General features: G+C 37.3%; 2 protein-coding genes across 2 annotated transcripts in view; one reads left to right on the top strand and one right to left on the bottom strand.

Annotated features, from left to right (window-relative positions):
- Window positions 1-15,457, top strand: part of DOCK2 (dedicator of cytokinesis 2) — a 167,788-nt gene that overhangs the window by 63,448 nt on the left and 88,883 nt on the right. Inside the window, exon 27 of the mRNA XM_080627460.1 lies at window positions 202-297. Coding sequence (XP_080483586.1) covers window positions 202-297 — 96 coding nt within the window. The remainder of the gene's footprint in view (window positions 1-201; window positions 298-15,457) is intronic.
- On the bottom strand, window positions 5,116-13,485 carry INSYN2B (inhibitory synaptic factor family member 2B; the record flags this gene model as incomplete). The annotated part of the gene is made up of 3 exons (XM_080627461.1): window positions 5,116-5,302; window positions 8,735-8,809; window positions 12,113-13,485. 3 exons carry the CDS (start codon window positions 13,483-13,485, stop codon window positions 5,116-5,118), a joined length of 1,635 nt encoding a protein of 544 aa, XP_080483587.1.

Genomic DNA, 15,457 nt, shown 5'->3' with positions numbered 1-15,457 from the left:
AAATTGGGCTGCGCTACTTGAAATGAGTATTCCGCTGAAATTGCTGGAACTAAGGAACATTGTGAGCAAGAAGAATTAGTGTTCTTTTAATAGGATGGTTACATTCTACAACTTGAACTGTCAGCATGGAAATAATCGGTCTCCTCTTTCTTTTACAAGACATACAGATTTAATACCAAAACTGTTATTTTTTGTTAACAGGCATCAACTCATAACCACATTCAGGAAATAATGGTGCAGTTATTACGCACAGTGAACAGAACTGTTATTACAATGGGACGAGATGATCCCTTAATCGTGAGTAATGTTTTAATATATTTTTAATGCTTTGCAAGTGATTTTATACCTCTCCTGAAAAAAAATACAAATATAGTATTTGTGTAGTCCTTGTTTGAGAACTTTTTAGATTTAAAATGAAAGGGCTAAAGCTTTTCTCTTTTTTCATTTGCTGTAGTTGAATACTGGGAGATTTGTGCATTTCTTAAAAAGAAAAACCCCAGACAATGAAATTCAAGATATTTGTTTGCAAAAAGAAGAATGTTTCACAAACCTCCGTAAAGTGCACACTTTAACACAATGAAAATAATGTTTCCAGTAATCTGAAGTAGAACTATGAAAAATAAAATAGGTTATTCTGAAAAGTTGACATAAATAATGGGGGCATGCTGTGTTCCTCCCATTTTTTCCACATGCTTTACTTTTTGGTGGGTTGGAGTTGCTATGAAACAGCTCTGTTCCTTGCTCTGTTTCTGGAGAAGGAGGATGATACTCTAATACCATGTTATACTAATAAAACGTTGCTGTTTACAAGACCTTGCATGTGATTGAATACTGGATTGTTGCCTTTACCTGAGTGGTTTTGCTTTCTGGCAGGGCTAAGCAGGTTAATTTTCAAATTCAGGTGTCCTCTTCACAATGTTCTAGTTTATTGGCCGAGAGGGAGTGAAAAGCATTTTGGGTTACAGTTTCCTTCAATTTTTCTCGCTACAATGCCAGTCGAACCTAAGGGAAGGTTCTGCGTTGTGTTCAGCTGGTAATGGCATGCTGTAAGCTTTGGTCCTGTGATTACTGGGAAAAGTCAGGCTCAGAAGGAAATAATCCCTTCAGGAGAAGGTGTTGATGCAAAAGTAATTTGTACCTCTGCAACTACTGCAGAGAAGACTTAGATGCCATTCTTGACTTCATTGTGATGTTTGGCAATTGAAAGCTTTAACAGCAGCTTGGTTATTTTCAGTATTAAAAAAAAAAAAGCCTTGACTGTTTAGTTACACAAGTGCTTCTAAACTTGTGACAAGGGGACAAGTTCATTGTCTGAAATCGGCTCTTCAAGCTTTACCTTGAGTGCTTGATGCACTTTAGACTTTCAGTTAAAGGGTGTTGTGATGCAGTCGATTAAGTCCTACTGCAGTGATTATGGCAGTATATCTAGAATACAGAAATACTTGTGTTCGGTATTGACTTGGTTAGGTAAATAAAAATACCATGAATACAGCATATGTTCTTGATTTTGTTCACCATATCATTTCAGTGTGATGAAAAGGCTGCGGTTCTGCTGCATAGAAAAGGTTTTAAGCAATATTTGTGTAAGTTACTGTACCATAAAAGATTTTGCTGAAAAGAAAACAGTGTGCTCTGTGAACTGAGGCTACTTTAGATAGCATATTGATGCAAAAAGCAATACTGTTTGAGGGAATAATGGCCTGAGAAAGCATTGGGCAGAGCTGAGGTACTTGGAGAAGATGATGGTCTACCTAAGAGTTACAGCTTTTATGTTCAGCATTTAAATTGGAATCCTTTCTCTACCTAGAGAAGTTGTAGTATGATTCTCTGAGAGACCTGTTTGCTTATTTACCATTCACTTTCCTTTTCTAAAGGACAATTGTTCATTTCCTTTGTAATCCAAATGCTGTTTGTTATTAACTGACTCCTGAAACCCAAGAAAAATATCTCATTTTATTGCAAAAGATAACATCACATTTCAAGAGCCTAGAAATTTACAAAACATACATTAGACAATACATTTCCTTAGGAAGATGTTTGGTATCTAAGCTATCAGAATTACTCAGTATTGTCGCTTTTTGGAAAGAGCTCAAAGTACACAAAACTATAAAAGCCCTACTTGAACTGCTGTTTTATGACAGAGAGAAATCAGTATTTTATTCATACATTCTGAATTCTTTAATTGAGTTTGACTCCAGTAAACAGCAATTTCCAATACAGTCATTCTGGAATGTGCCATGTTCCGTGCAACTTTTTAGCACTAGTGTATTGTAGCTGTCATTGAAATGTGTCTTTCATATTTTGTATGCAAGTGCTGTCAGCCGTGGTTTGCTGTTGGGTTCTTTTTGTGTGTGTGTGTTTTCAGGTTTTATCTAAGACTGTGTTTGTTTGTATAGCCAACATCTGTTTTCTACTCTGAGAACTGGTTTAGGCATTACACCTTAGTTTTCTAAATCAGAGATTTTTATAGCCAGTACTATTCTTTTCCAATAATCTACTAATTCCTATTGCTTTTCCAAACCCGACATCATAAGTTGCATAGTGTGTCTGGTAATTTTTAGATTTCCTATATGAATTAATAATACCAAAAACTTTAAAAAAGTATTAAACAATAAAAATAACCCCCAATTCTAACATATGAAATCTTGACATAGCTCAAATTCTCCAATTAGGTGTTACAAAGCTATTAAATTGCAGGTGTTTTGTGTTGCTAGGATATACAGATCTCTACGTTGAATGAACCCTAAACAAGATAGATACCAACTCTGCAGTCTTCCCCTCTGCTGTGGCTGATGCGTACCCTGACTTACACGTTCCCACTCTTCCCTTTCAATGTAGCAAATAGCCTTTTGCTCTAGTGTTGTCTCTAAAGTTTTATGTAGAAAGCATGTTGTGTGTGTTACATGTGAAGTCTGGCTGTAGACCAAAAGATCAGTTCACTGCAGAAGACTTGCTGATTTTGGTAGTGTTATGCCTGTTGGTATTGCTTATGATGATACCTTTATCTTTACAGATGATATTAATACTGAAATGTTATTATAGTACATAAGAAACATTTACAGCCTAGTAAATCCTTCATTATCTCATTATAGACTAGTGCAACATAGGAATGTTCTTGGCATACCAGCATAAGCAGTACATGTATTTGAGTGTAATATAAGATGTTTTGATGTAATAATTTAATTCTTACCTTTGTTATTGAAGAGGTTTTCTGTCTCGCTAAAGGCAGCCTTTTTGCTAGTAAAAATTCATAGAAGATTTTTCTTCTGAAAAGCCTCTAAAATAATGATAATTTTATGCCTGTCATTTCTGTACTGACTGAACTCAGCATGGAAATGTTTTTTAACACCGTCAGTCCTGTCCAAGTGTAATAAATTAAGCCACGTCACTTTAAATGCACTCTTCTACATGAACACGACTAGTTCTATCAAAAAACTTAGTTCTTCCAGACAACATTCTGTGCAAAATTGGTTTTAATGTGTTTTCAAATGTCTAATTAACCTTAAGAATTCAAGGAAACAGAAGTGTGCAAAAAGCATACAGACATCTTTAACTAACATTGCACAATTAATACAACATGATTTAGAAAAATAGGATCCAGGAGTTAACCTGTGGAATACCCTGGCACCATTTGAACTGATTAACCAGAGTCACATCCAAGAAAAGGTCTGCAGGACATTCCACTAAACATAAAATACATTATTTGGGCTTTACAGTGGGCCCTTCTGGAAAACCTGTTCCCCTCTGCCCCCCCCCCGCCCCAAAAAATATCTGTGTTTTCATGAGGAAAATAGTCCCATCAACCCTAAAGTAGATTACATTGGCATACTCTGTGCTAACTGATAACTCAGCTATTTCTGAAGGAAGGAAATAGCTCCATTGACATCTGATAAAATCTTTTTAGCACTTACATTTTTTATAAAATACAGGTTAGTTCATTAAATATGTTAACTTATTTATATCTTAAGGCCAAAAAAAACCATGTCTTGGGATATTTTGGTGTAGTAGTACAGGTAGGTGATAGACAAATTGGGCAAGTGGTTTAGCAAGATGGTAGCCAGACTGGTTATGCTCCTCACTCCATTGTATGATGACATCTGAGGCATTGTGTCCTGTTGTCATCTTCCAAGTAGATGAAATACATCAACTTACTGGAGAGAAACCGCCAAGATGATTGTGGGATGCAGCACACAACATGTGAAGAGAGGCAGTGAAAACTGGATATGTTCAGACTTGAAGTAAAGGCTTAGGAAAGAGGTTTTATTATCTGTCTAATTCTTCTTAAAAACAAAGTTGGATGGGAAACAAGTAATGGACACAAGTTTTAGAGCTCAAAAAATACAGATTAGATGTTAGGGGGAAAAAAATGGCAGCAGTTTTCCCCAGGAGGTTATGTATTTTTGTCTTTGGAGATCCTCAGAACTCAAATTCACCTGATTAGACCTTGCTTGAGTAAGGGGGTTGAGCCTAGAATGACTGAGTTATGATTCTATCATTCTTTTCAGAGTAGTCACTGAATCATCTAAATGATTGCTTTTTAAGCTGAACCAGTGAAAGGACAGAGTAAAACCTAACCTGAAAGTCTTCTTTTGTTGTTAAGTACTAGCTGATAGCAACAACAACAAAAAAAGTGGAGATGTGAAATACCTGTCTCCTTTGAGGAGAGATTTGTTTGAACAACATAGATTCCCCTGAATTTGTTCTTGATTATGTGGTTTGTTTAAAGGTCAATGAAGTTCTTTCCTTTTAACCCATGTTGCTTATAGGAAACAAAGACTGTGTGACACCCTTAGTTATGTCTACCATTGTGTTTTAAAGTAGAGATAGTTATTTTTTGTAAAGTTGGAAAGAAATTCCTTACAAAGCATATGAAAGTGTCCTTGGAAAAAAATGAGAAAGCTTCCTCTTGAAAGAAACAGTTTCTTTTTGAAAACAGTATCCTCATGCACCTTTATTGGGTGAGGTGATTTAAGTAAATTTAATTCTGATTTTTCAGATACTCTGATTAAACATTCTTTAGCTTTGTGATGGTGGAATAGCATTTTTTCAGGTGTGTGCTCTCAAACCCCTTCGGGTTTAATGTTTTCTTGAAATGTAGAAGGTTTCCTAAGGAAGTCAAATCCACCAGAAGCATTTTCTTTTCACCTTTTTTGGTTTTCTTCTCAACTCCTTTTTCTCGGGAGCTGGATGATCAGATGGCAGCTTCTGAGGTGAAGCTGGAGCTGGAGTTTGCTCTGCATGATCCAGCGTTTTCAAAATCTGATGAAATCTTCCTTCTTGCTGTCTGAAGTCATATTCTACACTATGGAAAAATGAAGAGATTTAAGGCAGCAAGTGAGAAATTCCTTCAGTAAAATACATGTGGAAAGGATGAGAATAGTTTGGCACTATTCAAAATTAGACCCTGGTTAAAACACAAAGTGCATAGGTTGATGCTTTGAAAAGAAGTTCATCTCTTAATCATAAGAGAAACCTTTTTCTTTCTATGAGTTAAGAACTCCCAACAGTGTGCCCATGAAATGGGACAAAACTTAAGGGAGTTAAAAATGAAAATGTATTAAGATGACCTTTCCATGGTCAGGTTTTGATAGCGTAATCTAACCCAGTCATAGACTTGGCGTGAATTCAGGAGTCTCAAGTGCTTTAAATGGGAATGTCTCCATTAAAAATGTATGAAACTAAGTTAATATGTAAGTCTTTGAAATAAGTGGTATGAATTAACAGAAAAGTGGAGTGTAACTCACTTTCTCCATTGAAACCCATAATTATTATTGGTGTCAAATGGGAGCCAAGATGTCTATTATGGAAAAGCAGATCTGTGCAAGGAAGTTCAAGTAAGGTTCAAATCTATGTGGATAGTGATTAAGCCTGTTTCATGCAACCAGCAGCTGTACTGGTGCTGTATGACTTTTCTTTATTTCACCACCTTTTCTAGACAGGAGAGTGGGAGTTGTATAAACTCTGTTTGCCGTGGAGGTTTTAGCAGGCAGAGGGGAGAGTTAAAAGGAGCTGGTTGCGATTTCTATAATGCAAGCTCCTTGGGAGGAATAAGGTATCATCAGAAGGATATAGAGATATCACAATAAAGCCATGAGCCTCATCTGGGCACTGAGTAGAAGAAATGTGTAAAATTAGTGAATACGCATAACTTAAAACCCTATTAACTGTGGGCATTTGTATGTATATAGAAATCCATAAACATTGTTGAGTAATATGTTAAAATTAACTAGAAGCTTGTTTCCCTTATAATTAAGGTGGTTTGGAGTGTTTAGTAAAATAACTTGGCTTGTGAAAGGAAAGCAATAGGATTATTCTAATTTAGAACTGGAGAGTGATCCCTGGACAAAGAGCTATATGTAGTAAATAGAAGAAACTGATAAAAATGAAAAATTTGATCAGCGTCTCTCAAATTTTATCAGACTATTGCAAGAAAATGCACTTAATTTTCAGTAGTCCAGACCACGTGCTGGACAATGAAACGTTCAGCTTATAGCATACATAAGGATAGCATCTGCTCGTGTTCTTTTTTCAATCCCCTTCTTCAGTGTTTCTAATTTACTGTTGGAGAGATCATCCAGAGGCAAGAGTTCAGTTTTTGTTTAATACTGTCCCTTATATGCCATGGTAACAGTGGTTTCGGTTGCTAATTGCATTTGTTCGTTGTAGTGTAAACATTTGTACTGCAGGATCTAGGCAGAAAGTCCCAAGTAATGTCACATAATCCTGCTGGATAGTTAATAAAGCTGAATTTACAGCCACAATTCTATATACCTGAAAAGCCTTTTATTACTTTACCTATCAGTGTAATCCACGCTTGGATTGATATGAAATTAGTGTGTTGCTTGACACAGGGACTGCTTAGAAGGAGCGTGATAAGGATGCTTCAGTGACATTAACACAAAAAAACCAGAGAGCAAGAGGAAGCACCTGGTTTAATAATTAATGCCAACAGGGATGCTATGTTAGTAGAAAGAAATGCTTGCATGGCTCTTTTTGGCTACATAAAACATAGGGATTGTATGGGTTTGTCTAGAGCAAAACCTGGTAACAATTAGTTGTTTCAGAATATCGTCTAATGAATATTCATAACCACATCTGTGGAACATCTCTGTAAAGTGAAAACTATTATGTTTCCTTGCTGTCTCTGGTTTTGCCTCTTAAAGCTAGAAACTTTTTAGAGGAGCTATGTTCTCTTGTATGTGTTCTATTAATCGTTGCACTGTAAGCCTCCAGTCACCATTATCATTACAAACTACCTAGTAACCAAAAATGCACATCAATGTTTTGTTACTTCCCCTGTTCTTTAGTTCAGATTCTTGTGCTTGTTGTGCAGGATCTTTCCTGTATTGAAACCGTGTAAATTAAAAATGCAGGGGACACATCATAGCTTTTAGTTCTGAAGGGAGAAAGCGGTTAAAGGGTAGCTGGTACATAAATTCTGTAGTTGCCTCTGTTCCTGTACAATCAAATAGAAATGCACAGAGATTGTTCAAAAACAATGACCAAGTAAAGAAAATCTGTTTCGTCCTGGATCTCCCTTTTTATACAGATCCAGTCTGTGCTACTGGGTAAGTCATGTAACTTCCTGAAGTATCCGGACGGCTGTGGAGAACACTAACCCCTTTGTCTCAGAGGAGCTGAGGTGTTCAATTTGTGACATGACAGTTACTTTGCGGTTTCATTACCAGAGGTTTAGGACATCGGTACTTGACTGAGTTGCATGTTAGCAACAGGTTCCAAAGCTGTGTCCAAGCTTGACTTTATCTAACAAGCTTATAAAACTCTTTAAAAAATTTGGCTGATGTAGAAAATACAGTGTGAAAAACACTTCCATGTGGATATAACTTATTCATTATATCCTTAAAAATTGCAAACTGGCAAAGCTAAAGGTCTGCAGTATTCTTGGAAGTAAAGTTTTCAACCTAGGAGAAGAGTTCTCTTACCCTATATTTTTGTAAAAGTGATGAAATAACTGAAGATGTGTGTTTTCTGCCTCATGACTGAGGTTGCAGAGATTAGATAATGTGTTTCTAGGTTGGAAGAAACCCTATAAATTGCTTGCTGAGTGCACAAGCTGCGTATACGGTATAACTAAGAGTTTGTACCTGCTAGATTTTGGCTGATGCCTGGCAAGCTGGGGACTCCTGCAGTGTGTCTGTATAGATGGAGCATTCAAAGCACATACAGCTCCCAGAACACAGGACTACCAAGGGTTTTGGTCATAGGAGTTTAATGTAAACTGCAGTTTAAATCTGGAGTAATTTATACTCAGGTTGCACTTCCTCAAAATAATTGCAAATAAACATTTAGTGCAGTGGGAAATGTAGGAGTTTGGTTTTGCTTTGTATGTAAACATGAGCTGTAGCTTACTGGCATTGGGGAACTGAGTGTTTGTCTTTTCCAAGATTTACAATTGTTAGTGAATCCTAGCTTTCAGAATGTAACACACATCATCATCAGAAATGGCACTGAGGATTTTCAAAGCATGCTGATAATAACAATGCTGGGAAACATTACTGGGAAATTTGTTTGAGTTCTCAGATGTACATCTTTCAAATAATACCAGTATTGTTTTCTAGGTGGGAAAACAAAACCACCTCACTCGTATCACTTGGTCTTTTGTTAAAAACCAGGTTTAGAATATTTCAGATATTTTCTAGCTGTAGGCAAAGCATTCTATTATACATCTGTGAGATATCCAGACAACACAAACTGATGCAAAGGAGTTGGGTACCTGTAAATGATACATGCGGTATTCTGGCAGGTGCTGCAGTTGTTGAGGTCTTGACCAGTGTGATAGAAGTTACGCCTGTAACAGACAGTAGTTCATGTCGTGTATTTACAGCTACATTAACAGATCTCTGAATCTTTCTTTCCCACTTCATGCTGATAAGATTCTGGTTGTTGGTTCTTGCATGAATACTTGTGAAAACTCTTAGACATGCAACTGCTTCCTGTAAATACTTTAAAGTATTTGAATATCCATGCTTTTGGTGACTTGATATGATTTCTCCCTTATGCTTTCCATTCTTTCCCTTTTTCATGTTTCCTCGCTTGAGGTAACCAAGTCAGGCTTTTCCTGCTGAGAGTATACGAATTTGGAGTGTTGAGAAAACAAGGAAAGTGACTTTCATACTTCACACCAGCTACAGTTCAATTATGTTTATGATGGACGGATCTGCAGAAGCAGTTTGAGCTCAGTGGCTCATTACATCTGAAGGATGCAGAACACCTTGAACGAGTTTTATTTGAATTACAGGAGCTCAGTTTGTACTAACATAATTTTCTGATTGCTTTTGGACCTAAAGTGTTCTTCACGTGTGTTATTGTACTACCTCCACAAGTACTTGGGATGTTCAGTTTTACTGCTAGATGATTCTAGCAGCATTGGTTGAAGCTTGTCATTGAATCTCAGTGTGACAGTGGCTGATATTTGGCAAAACTTTTGTTTTTAGCCATATGGGAAATGAACAGAAATGGACTGTAAATATTACTGGGTCATCTGAGCTTGCTTCACTTCAAGTTACTCTTCATAATGCTCAGATTCTCAAACATCATTGAAAATTGTCCACTGTCAGATATAAATACATGTAGGGGACAAGGAGGGAGCTTTTTTTCCTGTAATTTCCTGCAGAACTGTAGTTGGGTGTTGTATGAAATATGCAATAGACAATGGATTGTTTAAGGTTGACACATGGATTTTTCTTTCCACCCCCTGCCTTGAATCTTGCTTCTAAACTGAACTTTTGGGTTTTGGTGTTTTACAAATGGTTTTGCGTGTTTGTTACCAGTATGTTTATATGGGGTTTGTCTGCTGCGTCTAGGTTTGTACAAAGTTGGAATTAGACAATTGTATGGGCTTTTCAGATAGAGAAAAATGACTAAGCACAATCCTCTGAAAAAGGATAGTTGGAGCTGGATTGTATGGGGAAATGCTACATGGAATAAAAATATATGCAGTTACAAAAGCTAACAGAAATATTTTCACCTTAACAGTCAGGTGGACATTAATGGTTAATGTTTCCAGAAAAAAAGGTACTCTGTACAGAGTAAAATCACATGTTAATGTGATATATAGTGTGTTAATTATTTTAATGCGTGTAAGTCATCAGAAACGCAAGGAGGTCATTTCAATTCCCAGATAAAATACTTGGAGAAAGAAAAAATCCTTCAAAATGGATTTACTTTCTTCTTCAGAAGTTGTAAAAAAATTGGGGCATATAAAATTGTGGCTTCAGTTAGTTCTGTCCTGACAGTTCCTGCACAGCCACACAACCCTTTCCTGTCCACATGGGAACAAGTGCAAAGATGTGGTGCTGGGTCACAGGAGCAAGTCACTGTCATGTTCTGTGCTATTTCTGTGCAAATGAATCTACCCAAAAAATCTCCATGTCTCACATTTCAGTACACTTTGCAGAAACCGCAAGAAGAATGCTGCACTGTCAGATTTATGCCTTGACTGCAGTCAGTAAATACTATTGATGCACATGATCTGATTTTAAGGATGCAGCTTTACACACAGACCAGTGGTGCATAATGATTACTTTAGATGCCTGAGCTGCCCGAGTAAATGATGACATAGATTTAATGTTGTTTTCTCCTTACAAAAGAAAGTAAAATGGAACCTTTGTTCTCTTAATACTTTGACAGATTTATCTGGGATTTTTTCAAAGGCAAAAAGTATTTGATGGATAAACTATGTTATCATAAAACAGAACTTTAAAATGTATCCTAGCTGTATTTACTGTAAGTAGGAGCTGCTGTTCATGGTTTGGAAAACATTATTAGGATATTCTCAAACCTGTATTGAGCATAGATACATTTAAAATTCTATTTAAACATTGTTCTACAAAGGTGTCCAATCTTTAGCAATTATTTGCATTTATAGTAGTATTATTATTTCTGATGCACAAATAAGTTGCATGATTAAGTTACATAAATAATGCTGGCATCCTTGGCTATAGTCACTATGAGAACAGGCTAAACATAAATAATAGGTCACAACATCTCATGACAGTGCAGAAAGCAGTCATTGACACCTGAGATTCCAAAGCGAGTTCTTGCTGCCTATCTCCACACACTCTATGTTCATAGTTTTAATCCCTTTTAAGCACCTACCTCCATCTCCCATGAAATCTTCCTGACATACTGGAGCCCTTCAAGTTTACCTGTGCCTGTTTTCAAGGCATGCCCTTTAAGCAGCTGTGGTGTTTGTGGTATCATGACATACAACTAGGAGTGTTGGGGGGGGTCCCAACTGTCTGCAGATGCTGGGCTTTAGCTGCTAATCCTTTTACTTGCTTATGAAGGCAGTAGTAATGTGTTGAACAGAAGCAGAGTTTTGCTGATAGAAACCCTTTCAGCAGTAGGAGTGCTTTGGCACTAAATGCATATCTGATCTTGCTAATAAGAGGTAGATTTCTTGCTAAAGATTTCTATTATAGAATCATAGGATCATAGAATCGTTAGGGTTGGAAAGGACCTTAAGATCATCCAGTTCCAACCCCCCTGCCATGGGCAGGGACACCTCACACTAAACCATGTCACCCAAGGCCTCATCCAACCTGGCCTTGAACACCGCCAGGGATGGAGCATTCACAACCTCCCTGGGCAACCCATTCCAGTGCCTCACCACCCTCTCAGTAAAGAATTTCTTCCTTAGATCCAATCTAAACTTCCCCTGTTTAAGTTTGAACCCGTTACCCCTTGTCCTGTCACTACAGTCCCTGATGAATAGTCCATCCCCAGCATCCTTGTATATCCTTGTATACTACATAAGCCTGTAGGGTTTTGTTGTTCTACTGCATACAGGTTTTAGCTGGATCTCAGGTATCAGTGGCTTTGTATCTGACGCCATGAATCTAAATAAAAAAAGCAGTTAATAAACCATGTCTTACACTGGGTTTAGTAAAGGTGGTATCAGCTAAAGGCAAATTATCAAGAGACTTGCTTCTCTGCTGAGGTACTAACACCAGAAAAGGGGTGTAAGATACTGTTTTGCAAACTCATCTCTAAATATTTCAGGAAAGGGTTTTTCAGTAGCAAAGGTTACAAGAATGCTAGCATCTACTATACACTACTGCTGAATTACTGATATTGAAATGCACCATACCCTTCACTGAGGGCTCTGGATTTTTCCAGGTCTTGGATTACATTCAAAAGGACTTTAATCTTCTCCTGGTTGGACTGCAAAGATTCCTCTACAGACTGCAGCCTGCCTTGTAGGGCACAGAGTTCACCGTGTGCCAAATGGATTTGATTGAGTCCGCTAATCTCTGTGTTGGTTTGTGGTTTTATTTCATTCCTTGGCAGATAAGACTTTATGTGAAATCCTTCTAAACAGCTGTTACATTGGGAAACAGCTGGCTGGGTAGAATTGTTCTCCATTTCAGAACTACATGTCAGAATAGATTTTGACGCATTACTGCTGGTCACTGACATTATTGTGTGACCATCATTTGTTAATGTCACACAGCTGGAATCTGGTTTGTGCTCTCCTGTCTGTTGACAGTCTCTGAGGAAACAAGATGAACTGTGATTTGATGGAGATGGGAATGGAGCAGAGTCCTTACTGCTTTCATCTTTGCTGGCTACAAGTGACTCTGAATCACTTCTATCTGCTTCACAGGACTCAGAATGAGAATTACATTCACTGCAGTTACTGGAATTGAGTAGGCAAGGATATGCTTTTCCAGAATTAGACACCAGCATGCTGCTGTCATTATTTCCATTGATATTTATGGCAGAAGAAGAATGCAGTGAATTACTTAAATTCGTGGTTGTGTCTGGTGCATCCATGGAAACGTTGCTGTCTTGTGGAAAACTCACATGTATGTATTCAGGCATCTGTGTCGAAACAGTTGTCTTCTCTGATCCTGAGAAATCGTCAGTCTGGATAGGTCCATTGCTTTGTGCTTTTGATGGTCTTTGACTTAACTGACCATCCACCTCACTCTTCTTAAACCCATCTTCCAAATGATTAGTTATTCTTAAGTAACAGAGATCTGAAGACATGATGTCTTGTTCAGAAAGATTGCCGTTCACCTGGATAGAGTTTGCAGGCTCACTTGGCATCTCTGTTAGTGATTTGCTGACGGTCAGCTTTTTTCTTTTAAAAACTGGGAAGTGTTTCCTGAGGCTGGGAGATGTTTGTATGGCAATATTCTGAAGCCCCTTCTGAGCCCTTGCAACAGATTGAGATTGATGTAGCAAAAAATTGTGATCAGTAAATATTTCTGGTTTTCCAGCTGTGAATGCTATATGTTGGGCAGGGTTAGGATCCAGTTCGTTCTTTGTGCTCACACCATCATCCTTGAATCGGACTTGCTGAGATTTGCTCCTGCGGTGCTGTCGTATAAAATCAGCTGAATCCAGACTGTTCCTTTTCAGGAGCACTGGGCGCATTTTCATGCTTTGCTGGGCCATTGAATCACAATTTAAAGTCTGTAAGTAACGTGTTTCTTTGCGACCCATTTCATTTGTCATTTGAACTGAATATGAAGATTGTTCCTAAGGTGCAAATGAATACTTTGCTCTTGAAGAAGCTAAGCTGTTCATTCTTTTTGTTATGTATGCTTTTAACTGACATTCTCTCTTTAGGAATGGCCTTTCAAAATTAATTGACCAAATACTAAAATAAAGAAATTCTATATCATATTTAAGGAAAGATTTCTTGTAGCAAGGGAGTGCAGAAATCCATGTGTTGTGAAGCTAACATAATCTTCAGATTACAAAATTACATAGGCTGTTATGCTTACAGTTAGACAATTTGAAGGTAAGGTTGAGTCTATGGCTTTCCTGATGGCTCTTGTGTGATAGTCAGTTCTCCATTGGTGATCCAGCCTTTTTTTATGATGGACCAGTCACATGTGCTTTATTTGCATGTTGAAACAACAAGCATTATAGATTTTGGGTGTATTTTCATTTCTGATGCATAGTTTTCCTAATGAAATATACCCATTAATGCCAAACTGAATTGCTTTCTTTAGAGAGAGTTTTTCTTCTTCAGCCATCTTTTTAAAGTTGCAAATGAAACTAATCTTCCCAAACAGTCAAGCAAAACGTAAGCAATTCTGACCAGGTAAAAATGCAGCATCCAGTGGGTTTCCGTGAGAGAAGTTATCGTTGTGTAGCTGTTACTTCAGTTTGTGCAAGTACAAGGCCCGTCATATTCAAGGGACTGTTTCACTTGGGGAAGTTCTGTAAATACTTTGGCATCAGGAGAGCTGTCCAGTCTGAAGAACCAGCAAGTGCAGAATAGCAGGGAATGTTTCCTGAAAGTAACAACAGTTGTAGATGAACAAAGTGCCAAATACTATAAATTTCTTGTGCTGTCTCCTCAAAATTGTCATCTCCATTGATTTTGTAACTTTGGTAGTGAGATGCTTGTACAGAAACTTAAAAAATGTTTTGTAATGTTGAAGTGCCTAAAGTTATCCTCATATGAAATCCAAAATACTAAAGATTGATACAAAACATTCAGAGGGGTAGTTTTCTCTTTGTGATCAGTACTCATTCTCCTACCCAAATCATTCCAGAATAGTTTGAAGTAAAACTTGGTATCTGCAATGAACAGTAGCAGGTTTTAAGTCCTGAATTTCAAAACTCACCCATGAGATGAACCTGCATGTAAAATATGCTTCCTGTATTTTTAATAAGGAATGCTAAATCTGAAATCAGCTGCTAGAATAGAATAGGGCAAAGAGGAAACATTTATGCAAAATACAGGAAATATTCTATGGGATTCTGAATAATCAAGCATAGTTTGCTTTTAGGATTGCAGTGATTTTTAACACTGGGGGTAAATTCCCTGCCTAGTGTTAATTTACAAGTAATCCTGTTCCCTGATTCTTTTATCAGCCTTGTTACTTCTGTTACCTTAGCGTATCTTTTGTTGAAGCATTGCAGAAACTTTACTGTATTTAATTTACAAGAATCAATGAGATAGGTGCAGTGGGTAAGATCTGTTACAGAATACAGCAAACTGTTCTGTAGCCTCCTGTAACATTCAGGCAATGCAATGTCATTAAAGTAATTATGTGATATTATTCTATTATTAATTTTGAGAAGAAAAAGAGCATTGAAAGATTTCACTGCAGAGAGAAATGTTGTGTAAGATATTGAAGAAACAAATATGCACATTAATAACAGATTTTACTTTCAGGATATGCTAGCAATAGGTCACTTAACTCACTGCACTGCTTGTTCAGTGGAAACAAGTATACACAATAAACAAGTCAAAGTGTTCCTGCAGATAGAGTTCCAGTGCCAAGTTCTGAATTCTCATATTGTCCACTAATTACTGGAGGCTTTTTGCAGTTTTGTTTGAGAATGTATCCAAATACTGCAGTAGCATTCTCCATTTCCCATCACAGCTGCTGTGCTCCAGGCAGATGGACTACTTTAAAAGTTATACTTGCCTAATTACATTTGGAAAGAGGCTTTAGAAATCTAATCC

The sequence above is a fragment of the Psittacula echo genome, assembly GCF_963264785.1.
Source record: "Psittacula echo genome assembly, chromosome: 11".
NCBI lineage: Eukaryota > Metazoa > Chordata > Aves > Psittaciformes > Psittacidae > Psittacula > Psittacula echo.
Note: the sequence above shows the minus strand (reverse complement) of the source record. Positions and strands in the feature narration are given on the sequence as shown.